The sequence below is a fragment of the Rhinolophus hipposideros genome, assembly GCF_964194185.1.
Source record: "Rhinolophus hipposideros genome assembly, chromosome: 24".
NCBI lineage: Eukaryota > Metazoa > Chordata > Mammalia > Chiroptera > Rhinolophidae > Rhinolophus > Rhinolophus hipposideros.
In genome coordinates, this window is record NC_138070.1 from 5,251,677 (window position 1) to 5,262,937 (window position 11,261).

Consider the following 11,261-nt stretch of genomic DNA (forward strand, 5'->3'; position numbering starts at 1 on the left):
ATAACCAACATTAACAGAGACCTTACTGTGTGCCAGGTTCTACTGCAAAGACTTATTATGCTTTATCTCGTTTAATCCCCACCACACTGTTATCAATCCCATTGTACAGATGGGGAGACTGAGGCTCAGAGCGGTTCAGTATGTTCCCCAGTCACATACTATGTAGCAACTCCAGGATTCAAACGCCATACCTGTGCCTCTAACCACTATGGAATACAATGGAATACAACCCTCTTACCTAAATATAAACCACGCACTTGCCATGCAAACAGGGTTTCAAGACCAGCCCCCCCTTTAAATTCTCCCGAAATAAGAATTCTGGAGCAAGCACTGCACTCAAGCTGGCCTTGGCTTCTGAGCTTTGGATTTTGAAGTGTGGGGATCGCAGTCCCAGCCCAGGGTCCTGGAAAGAGTGTGCCCTTGACTTCTTGCCCCGGCCACTGGCTAGGGCTTTGGGTCATCACTCCCCCTCTCTGGGCCTGACAGCATCGCCGCGGCGGGATCAGAGGCTCCCAGGCCTAGGATCGTCCAGGGTTGGGATCAGCCCCCACCCCCAGGAAGGCCAAGAGGCCAGAGGCGGGACCTACTGGGTGTTAAATACCTCTGTCCAGCAGTACCCCCGCCTCTTGTCCAGTCTTCCAAGCAGGAAGTTTGACCAAGATCAACATGGTAAGTGCCTGGAGCTGTGGCAGCTTGGGGGTGGGGGGTACGATCTGTGGTGAGACTTCCAGAAACACCTTGTGTCTGAGCTTCTAAGTCTTTTTTTTTAAAAAATAAATTTTATTGGGGAATATTAGGGGACAGTGTGTTTCTCCAGGGCCCATCAGCTCCAAGTCGTTGTCCTTAAATATAGTTGTGGAGGGCACAGCTCAGCTCCAAGTCCACTTGCCATTTTCAATCTTTAGTTGCAGGGGGCGCAACCCCCTATCCCATGTGGGAATTGAACTGGCAACCTTGTGGTTGAGAGCTCGCGCTCTAACCAACTGAGCCGGCCGGCGACCCGAGCTTCTGAGTCTTAATGGTCCTTTTCTTTCTCCTTAGACGACTTACAGTGACAAAGGACAGAAGGTAAGCAAAAGGAGAAATGTGGGGTAAGGGCCCCCGCAAGACTGGGATGTCTCCCAAATTCAGAAGACGAACAAGTACAGTGGGTTTGTGATTCCAGGCTGTGCACTCAAGTTCATCTCTGGACCCCCCAGACGGAGCTTCACTCAGCCTCACCCTCCTATGAAAAACGTTTACCTCTTCTTAAATTCCTGCCAGTCTCTTAATCCTGTCAGGAAGTTCTTTCTAAGGGCCAATTGAAATCTGTTGCTGTAATATACGGCTGCTTCCCTCTGCGAAAGCTGGGCAGGCCTCCTGAGGGGGCTTCCCAATCTTGACCCCCCAAGAACTCAAGTTCTACATGAGAAACCGGATTCGCAGCTTGTCAAGACTATGGGGTGCGGAGGGGAACAACTGGCTTTCTCCTCAGTTCTGGGGTTGAGACTGGGACCAGGAAGGTGACTAGGGGACACCTCTCCAACTGCACTTTTCCAGACCCACTTCCAGGGACTCAGTCTCGCCCCTTCTCTCCTTCTGCAGCCCGAGAGAGGCCGATTCCTCCACTTCCACTCCGTGACCTTCTGGGTTGGCAATGCCAAGCAGGTAGAGGCCAGGGCGAGGTGTTGGAGTGGGCAGAGGGCAGGCAAGAAAGTGTCGTCGAAGAGGCAGGCCTCCAGCCGGGTCCGTGATTGGCCCCTGGGAGGGGAGGGTCAGGGCCGGTGTTGGGACTGTCCCAGGAAGGACCGATACACTGCATCCTATTTACACAATCAGGGCTGGACCCCAGCAGGAATTTTATCTGAGGTCAGCAGGGGTCAGAGAGTAGCCTTTCTCCCCAGGAGGGACGCTGCACTGGGGTGGACAGGCTGAGGGGGTCTGGGGACTCCCCAGGCTGGCCCCTCTGCCCTCACAAACCCAGTTTCAACTCTGATCCAGGCCGCATCATTCTACTGCAACAAGATGGGCTTTGAACCACTAGCCTACAAGGGCCTGGAGACGGGTTCCAGGGAGGTGGTCAGCCACGTGATCAAGCAAGGGGCGGTAAGTCCACACTCCAGGACTGCCGCTCATCCAGGACGCCTGTCCCTCTCTTCCTGCTGGTCTCTCAGCTCCCTGACTCTCATGCTTTAGGGTAAAGTAGACAGGAGGCCATTCCTCCAGGCATCCCAGGGCATCTGGCACACAAGCAGCCCCCATCCCTCAGGACCAGGGGGGGAACTAAGACAGCAGGGGCTGGAACTCAGGGCCAAGCACTTGGGAGGGGTCATTTGGTCCTTTTGCCCCACCAGGGGTATCTCAAGGGTGGGCAGGGAGGAAGGTGTGGGTGGTACACCTGCCTACACTCTCCTGAGCCACCAGTTCCCCTCTCTTCTCCTCTGTGTCTTAGATTGTATTTGTTTTCTGCTCTGCTCTCAACCCCTGGAACAAAGGTGAGGGGCCTCCAGGCGGTTTGGGGTACCAGGGGGTGGAGACATGGTATTGGGGGCAGGGTCAGGGACATGGGGGTGGGTCAGGGTTCAGCAAGGGGGCCTCAGCCTAGAAGGAGATGGAGCCCAGCAGGCTGGGCGTACAGGTGAGAGGACCATGGCTCTAGCGCCACCCACTCCCCTTGCCGGCCACAGAGATGGGCGATCACCTGGTGAAACACGGGGACGGAGTGAAGGACATCGCGTTCGAAGTGGAAGATTGTGACTACATTGTGCAGGTAAGACCACACCTGGGCTGGCATGGAGATGAAGCAATAAAGCTCGGCTTGCCCTGTCTGCCATAGGGACCCCCATCAGTCAGGGCGGGAGGACACTGCCATGTTGGTGTGACACATGCCTCTGTTCCAGTAACACCCTGCCCCTGACTGTGTGTCGTCTCTCTGAGCCTCAGTTTCCGCATCTATAAAATGGGGATAACCACAGCATCTACTTCACTGTTACAAAGAGGAAATGAAATATAGTTACCTTTTCTTGAGCATGACTCTAAACCAAATACTGTATTCGAAAGGCAGTTTTGAGGTTCAGAGCATAGACTCCAGAGGCAAGCTGCCCAGGTCGGATTCTTATTAGCTGTGTGACTTTGGGTAAGTGACTTAACTTCTCTGTGCCTCAATTTCCTCACCTATAAAATAGAGACAACAGTACCTTGTGTGTAATGTCGCTGTGAGGATGAAAGAGGTTAATACCTACAATGGTGCCTGACATGTGATAAGCATTGACATGCAGTAAGTAAGGTTTTGCTAAATAAATGCATGAATCGTGTATGTAAAACACTTGGCAGAGGGTCTGACACAGTAGGTGCTCAATTAATGCCAGCTCATATCTTCCTTATCAAACCACCCTTTTTACAGATGGGGAAACTGAGGACTGAAGAGGGGAAAGGGCCACAGAGTGAGTTAACAGAGATAAGGCAGACCCCTACCCCCACCTGGTTTGTCTCCCATAGCCCCATCTCTGGACCTGGGCCTCAGTTTCCCAATCTACCAAATGGGCATGAGGCATGGGTATCAGGGGCAACAGCAGCTGGCTGGGGTTCCTGCCTGGGGCTGTTAAAACTGGAGGAGGCTGTGGCAGGACCACACAGAGGCTATCTGCAGGAGCAGCCCTTGAGAGCTCTGGGAGGGCCCAGCCCTTACCGCCTCCCCCACCCCATCTCCCCTGCAGAAAGCCCGGGAACGAGGTGCCAAAATCATTCGGGAGCCCTGGGTGGAGCAAGACAAGTTTGGGAAGGTGAAGTTTGCTGTGCTGCAGACGGTGAGTTAACTTTGGTGCCCCCACCCCCCTGCTGTGAGCACCCACTGAGATGCCAGGATCCCCCACCCTCACCCCCATCCCTAAGCCGTCCTGCCCTGTGCCTCATGGCACAGACTTCTCCCTCAAGTCTGACCACCTGTACTGCTTGGCCAGTGCAGAGGCTGATGCGAGCTACCAGCCACCGCTCGGGGCTTCCCTTGCTCCCCAGTGGGGGGTGACAACATGGGGACATAAGCTACAGGCAGAGGTTGAGAAGTCCCACCTCACACCAGCTGTGTGACTTTGAGCAAATCATTTCACCTCTCTGTGACTACCTTTAAATGAGCAAGGACTGGAGTTGGAACCCCTGTGTGACCTGGGACACACTACTTAACCTTTCTATGCCTCAGTTTCTTTAGCTATAACCCCTCCTAGGGTTATTGTAAAGATCAAATGAGATCATTTGTGTACAGCACTTAGAACAGTGCCTGGTATATTGTAGACACTCAGCAAAGATTACCAAGTCTGTTTAGCACCTGTATCACTGTCACACAGAGACAAGCATCGTTCCTATCTTCTCATGTTTAAATACAACTTAAAGATTGTTAGGATTGAAAGAGCCCTTCAGTATAATTTGATCCAATGCCCTCATCATTCTTCATTTAGTCCACCAACTTTTCTTTTTCCTTTTTTTTTTTTTTGCTTTTGATTTCTTTTTAGTATTAGTCCACCTACTTTTATTGAGAACATACTATGCACCAAGCACTGCTCTAGGTGCTGGGGACACAGCAGTGAGCAAGAAAGTGACCCTGACCTCACAGAACCTCCAGACCCGACCTGTGGGGCAGACAGACTGTCAAAGAAATTGCCAACGACAGTTTGCAATTCATTTCAGAAAGGGGAAGTGACTTGCTCAAGGTCACACATCGAGTTAGGGTCAGTCCCCAGTTGGAACCCAGGACTGTGCTGGTGCCATGAAATGCGGCCTGGCCTCTGTGGGGCTAGGCGCTCAGAGGCTAAGCCCGGCTGTTTTCTGCACATAGTACGGGGACACAACACATACCCTGGTGGAGAAAATGAACTACACTGGCCGGTTCTTGCCTGGATTCGAGGCCCCGGCATTCACGGACCCTCTGCTTTCCAAGCTGTGAGTGCCCCTCAGAGCAGGGATGGGTGGAGAGGAAAGCCCCTCTCCTTGATGGGGACTGGGCTTTTCTGAGGGGATAGAGCATGGCGAGCCTTCTGGGGAGCCCCTGAGGCTTCCCAAGGGTAGCTTGAAGAGGCAGCATGGAGGCTAAGAGCATAGGCTCTGGAACCAGAATGCCTGGGGTCAGATCCCAGCTCTGTCACTTCACAGCTACTTAACCTTGGCAAGTTACTTTATTTCTCTACACTTCAGTCACTCATCTGTAAAATGGGGTAATAAGGGTGTGTGAGTTGACACAAATAAAGCGCCTATGGTAGGTGCTATGTAATTGGGAGCTCTTATTGTTATTGAGGGGCCAGTGGAAAGGGGGAGATTTAGGGAGTAACCTTGTGCTCACCTCCTAACCACGTCCCTCTTCCAGGCCCCACTGCAAACTCGAAATCATTGATCATATTGTGGGAAACCAGCCTGATCAGGAGATGACGTCTGCCTCAGATTGGTGAGTCCCTGGCCCAAGCCCTTCCCACAAAGGGGACAGGCACATTCCCCAGTTCTTGTCTCGGGACATCAAAGTGGGAAATGTACGCAAGGTGGTAGGAGGTTAGCCTGAGGTCACCGATTCATCTGTTCCCTGTAAAACTGTCCCCGTGGAGACCAGAAGATTTAAGGACCAAAGGAATGCACAGGTCCTCTCTCTGAGGAAACTTGGGGCATCGGCACAGGTTGGGTGTCGCAGTCCAGGGAGGCTCAGAGGAAAACTGTCACTAGCCTAACAGCGGCCTTGTGTAAACGAGAAGCAAGTGCCCCTTCTCAAAGCACTTGCGTCTGTGGGAGTGCTGCCACACTCTAAGGATCTTGTTACAAGACTTTACTTCCACCTGAAGGAAAACTGTCATAATAAAGGTACAACTCTATGATGTGTATGAAGTGAATGGTGGCTCCTTTTGGGAACCTGCTCAGGGAACACATTCTGGAAGGTGGACTAGGGACATGGAGTCAGTCCCAGAGCCAACATGCCTCTCCGGCCACCCCACAGGTACCTGAAAAACCTGCAGTTCCACCGTTTCTGGTCCGTGGATGACACGCAGGTGCACACAGAGTACAGCTCTCTGCGTTCCATCGTGGTGGCCAATTATGAGGAGTCAATCAAGATGCCCATTAATGAGCCAGCGCCGGGCAGGAAGAAGTCGCAGATCCAGGTGGGGGTCCTCCCTGGGCCCCAGGGACCTGGCTGGGGAGGAAGAGAACAGGGAAGAGGTTTGAGGGCTCTTGTGGAGGCAGGGACAGGGCCCATGACAGGCGTTTCCTTGTTTCCCTCCCACAGGAATATGTGGACTACAACGGGGGTGCTGGCGTCCAGCACATTGCTCTCAAAACCCAAGACATCATTGCAGCGGTGAGGATCCCGTCCCCATTCTCATTTACCTCCCATTCAGCTCCAGAGCCAGTCTCTGCAAAATGGAGTGGGGGTGGGGGTGGCAGTCCTGGGTGCCCTTCATTGACCTGAAGGGCTGACCAGGCCCCCTCACTGGTTCCCGCCACTCCTGTGCAGGCACATTCCTACCCTGGAGAGTTCAGTGCCTCTGCAGAACCCTCTAGGCTTTCAAAACAGCTGGCGCCAAAGTAACAGGACGCCTGGATTCTCTTCCCAGTTCTGCCAGTGACTTGCTGTGTTTCTCTGCGGGGTTCAAGCTCCTCGTTAGGTTTCAGTTGTTTCACCATGAAAATGAGGACATTAGCTTGCAAGATTGATTGGGTCCTTTGAGCCAAATTAAATGTCCTGAGTCTATGGATCAAGCCCTTGGGGAGGCTGGGTCCTACTTATTCCTTATGTGGCAGAGTGGACAAGAGCCTGGACTGTCCCAGTGAATCCTGGCCCGACCAAAAATTCATTCGTCCATTCACTCAATAGATGTTTATTGAGCACCTACTATGTGCCAGGCACTGTTTTCCGTACTTGGGACACATCAGCCAACAAGACAATTTGGAGGCAGAAAACAAGTAAAATATGTATGTTAGATGGTGGTGAGGGCTCTGGAGGAAAATAATGCAGGGCAATGGGAGAAGGAGGGTGAAGGACATTGCATATTCAAATAGGGCGGTCACATCATGAAAGTCCTCATTGAGAAGGAGATATTTGAGAATGCAGAGTTGGAAGGAGAAAAGCATGTGGCTATAGGGGGTACAGGGGGCACCCCAGGCAAAACGGGCAGCCAGGGAAGAGGAAGTTTGAAGGAACAGCAAGATCAGTGTGGCTGGAACAGAATGAGCAAAGGCAAGAGAGGTACGAGACCAGATCAGAATGTCAGAGTAGGGGCAGATGGTGGGGACTTAGAATGTGACTCTAAGATGTGACACCATCGTGAGGGTAAGCAGAGGAGTGACGTGATTTGACTTGTATTTTAATAAAATCACTCTGGCTGCCATGTTGAGAGTAGATACTTAATCTCTCAAGGCCTCAGTTTCCCCAGCTATGAAATGGGATAATAATCACCCAAATGCCTCCAAAGATCACTGCATAGATGTAACGAGGTGACACACAGAAAGGCACCCGGCAAGCGTCCCATTAATGTCAGTGATTGCTGTTCTTCTAATGGAACCCACGAGACCCAGAGGAGCAAGGGGACAAGGTCACAGCACACTCTGGAAGGTGGGGGGCGTCAGTACTGCCTGCCCCAGCACCTCCACCTGGGCAGGGGTGTTGAGCATGGAAAGAGAAGGAGGCTGACCTTGAGCCTGCTCTGAGACAGATTCGCCGCTTGAGAGAGAGAGGCATGGAGTTCCTGGCTGTTCCATCCACGTACTACAAACAACTGCGGGAGAAGCTGAAGACGGCCAAGATTCATGTCAAGGAGAACATAGACGTCCTGGAGGTGAGGCAAGAGCAGGTCCCCACCAGCTGGGGCCGCGAGCCCACAACGCCCACGGCAACCTCTACTCAACAGCAGGCACCGGGACACAGGGAAACCAGACCTGCAGCCAGGGGACTTGCATAGTACTGGGAAGACAGATGGCAAATAAATAACACAAACCCCATCAGACAGGGAGCGAGTCGGTGCCATGAAGAAAGGTAAACCAGGCTCTGACAGAGAGTGCCCTGGGACTACTTTACAGGAGGTAGTCAGGGAAGGCCTCTCTGAGAAGGTGACATTTCAGTGAAACCTAGATGATGAGAAGGAGTTGGCTGTGTGAAGGGCTGGGGAAGGAGCAGTCCTCGCAGAGGGAACAGCAGGTGCAAAGGTTGTGAGGCAGGAGGAAGCTCCAGTGTCTGAGGGACAGAAAGGAGGCTAGAGTGGATTAAAGGACGTGTTTGAGGAGTGGCCTCAGTCACACAGCGGTAGACAGGGGCTGATTCCTCTCGTAGGCTAATTAGGACTTTGGATTTTATTCTTCTGTGGCCAGAAACCTTTGTAGGTTTTCTTGGGGGGGAGGGGTTGTTTTTAACAGTTTTAATGATCTATAAGTCACATAATATATAAATCACTCTCTCAAAGTGCCTCATTCAGGGATTTGTAGCTATTCACTAAGTTGTGCAAGCTAGAATATTTTCATCACTCTAAAAAGAAGAAACCTCACACCCCTTACCCATCACTTCCCAATCCCACCATTCCACCCGCCCCCAGCGCTAGGCAACCGCTGATCTGTCTTCTGTCTCTATAGATTTGCTTTTTCTGAACATGTCATACAAATGGAATCATACAGTAGGTGATCTTTTTTGACTGGCTGCTTTCACTCAGCATCATGTTTGCAAGGCTCATCCGTGTTGCAGCAAGTGTTAGTGCCTCATTCCTTTTTATAGCCGAGTAATAGTCTATCGCATGAATAGTCCATCCATCATTCTGGCTCTTTATAAATTACGCTGCTATGAACATTTGTGTACAAGTTTTTGCGTGGACATACGTTTCAACTCTCTTGGGTAGATATCTAGTAGGAGTGGAATTACTGAGTCATATGGTAATTCTATGTTTAACGTTTTGAGCAAGCGCCAGATGGTTGTCCACTGTGGCTGCACCATTTTACATTCCCACCATCAACCTATGAGGGTTCCAATATCTATTGGAGGGTTTTAAGCAGGGAAGAGCATGATCTGATTTTTAAAAGATCACTCTACGTCTGTGGGGAAGATGGATTGTCAGGAGGCAAGAGCGGAAGCAGGAAGACCTCTGTGGAGGCTAGTGGGGTGCCCCAAGCCAGCCGTGATGGAGACTTACACAGCGACTGTGGGGGGGGGAGGGGGGAGGGGGGGTGGGGGGGGTGGTCATAGGACAACTTGGGGATCTGTTTTGAGGTGTCTGTAACTGATGGAAAAAGGACTCTTTCTTGGCTTAGTGGGTGCAGGAGCACATTCCTATGGACTTTCTAAGGACCCCACCATGATAGAGGGGCGGGCCAGCCTCCCGCTAACCCAATCCCATCTCCCACCTAGGAGCTGAAAATCCTGGTGGATTACGACGAGAAAGGCTACCTCCTGCAGATCTTCACCAAACCCATGCAGGACCGGCCCACACTCTTCCTGGAAGTTATTCAGCGCCACAACCACCAGGTACCACCTGTCCCCAGGAAGCCCAAGGGGGCATGCAGGTTAACCCGACTGGCTTTCTGGGCTGGGCCCGCAACTCACCTCCTGTCTCCCACTCGAGGGTTTTGGAGCCGGCAACTTCAACTCACTGTTCAAGGCTTTCGAGGAGGAGCAGGACTTGCGGGGCAATCTCACCGACATGGAGACCAACGGGGTAATCACCGGCATGTAGGCCCCACGCGTCCCTCCGCAGTAGAGGCACCGCCCACCAGCAGGCGCACGGAGGGCCCCGCCCCCTATGCCTGGAACACGCCCACCTCGCACGGGACTCACCCCCCTGCCCCCGCAGCCCCGAGGATCCGCCCACCTGACCGTGCCACCTCGGCTGGGCTGCTCCTTGCCTCCGGAATAAATCGGACCGGTTCCCACGCGGTGTCTTGGTGTTTGTGCCGGGCTGGAGCCGTCATGCGCTTTGGTCGCCAGGGGGCGCTCAGCGCCGCAAGAGGCGCCCGCGTAACGGATTCCGAGCGCGGCCGGAGCCGAAGCGCCAGGTGCAAGCGCCGTGCTAACAGGACCGCGCGGGTCAGGGGAATTCTTGAATCATGGCGGGCAGAGGACTTACATTCTAGAGGGGAACACAGACAGTATCGTTTCATGGAGTGGTAAATGCTATTAAGAAAATAAAGCAGGTGATGAGATTGTGTGGAGGTGAAGCAGGGAGGGAGGACTAATTTCCATAGAGCGAAGGCCCCTCTGGAGAGGTGACATTTGGGAGCCAGCCATGGGACAATCTGGGAAAAGAGCATCCCAGGGAAAGGGAATAGCAAGGGTAACGGCCCTACTGTAGGACCGCGCTTGGCAGCATTCTGTCTGGTGGCTTTATGATCTCTAAAGATGAGCTGTCCCCAACTTTACTGCCCTGAGCCCAAACTTCTGGACATAGGAGAGGGGAGGTTCTTAGCCAAGGAACTTGAGAAAGGCATTCTTGCCCTGCAACCACTGGACATGGTTCCTGGTCTGAGATGTAGAGTGGGTAGGAGGGATCTGAGCCCCTCTGCATAGCGGTCATCAGTGCCCCCTTCCCCCGGTACCCCTCCACTCTCCCCAGACTTGCTCCCAGTAAGGAACGATTCCATTTGGAAAGAAGCTAGTTCATATTCAAGTGTGAGTGACCCTTGCAAAAGAAGGACACAGTTGGGAGAGGAGCTACAAGTCCTAAGACTCTTGGAAGGAAATTTTTCTTCAAAAACTGAAGAGGTGGGGGCAAATTGGGTTTCTTCTTCTGCTCTGATACTTAACAGTCCTCCCTGAGGATAACTCAACTCAGAAAGAGGAGCAAGTGGATCTCAGTGTAAGAAAGAAAAAAATCTAATTTGATATAATGGGAGAATTGGGGGAATTTTTTTTTCAGGTAATAGAAGAAGTCAAGGCTTCTGGGATCATGAACTTCAGAAATAAAAAGAACATCAGTGAGACCCCAGAGAACAACGGCAGCCCCGATTGCTGGTTAAAAATACCCTCCCTCTCTTTTCCCATGGCTTATGCAAAGAAGGGAAATTCTATAACCCAGGAGGGTTGCAAACTGATGGCTCATGGGCCAAATGTGGCTCACAGATGTATTTTGTCTGCATGGTTTCAAACCAATTTGATTCAACATTTCAGAAAGTTGGGATATTTCACATACAAATTCTAGGATTCTGGTTCTTCTTGGAATTACCAGGCAATTCTGGTCTTGCCTCCCTATGCAGCAACAATCAGCTGGTGCCAAGAGGTGGCTGCCTCTTTAAATGGGGCCTACTAGGCAGAGCAGACCCATGTTAGCTGAGCACGG

At 52.1% G+C, this 11,261-nt stretch overlaps 1 protein-coding gene across 1 annotated transcript; it reads left to right on the plus strand.

The window, feature by feature from the left end:
• The first annotated feature begins 627 nt into the window (after positions 1-627).
• Positions 628-9,858, plus strand: HPD (4-hydroxyphenylpyruvate dioxygenase). Its single transcript, XM_081036760.1, has 14 exons — positions 628-669; positions 1,042-1,068; positions 1,585-1,647; positions 1,981-2,085; positions 2,432-2,474; positions 2,667-2,749; positions 3,696-3,785; positions 4,808-4,911; positions 5,333-5,410; positions 5,948-6,110; positions 6,236-6,307; positions 7,662-7,784; positions 9,338-9,454; positions 9,552-9,858. The coding sequence occupies exons 1-14, from the start codon at positions 667-669 to the stop codon at positions 9,660-9,662; spliced, it is 1,182 nt and encodes a 393-aa protein (XP_080892886.1). The 5' UTR covers positions 628-666; the 3' UTR covers positions 9,663-9,858.
• The last annotated feature ends 1,403 nt before the right edge of the window (positions 9,859-11,261 follow it).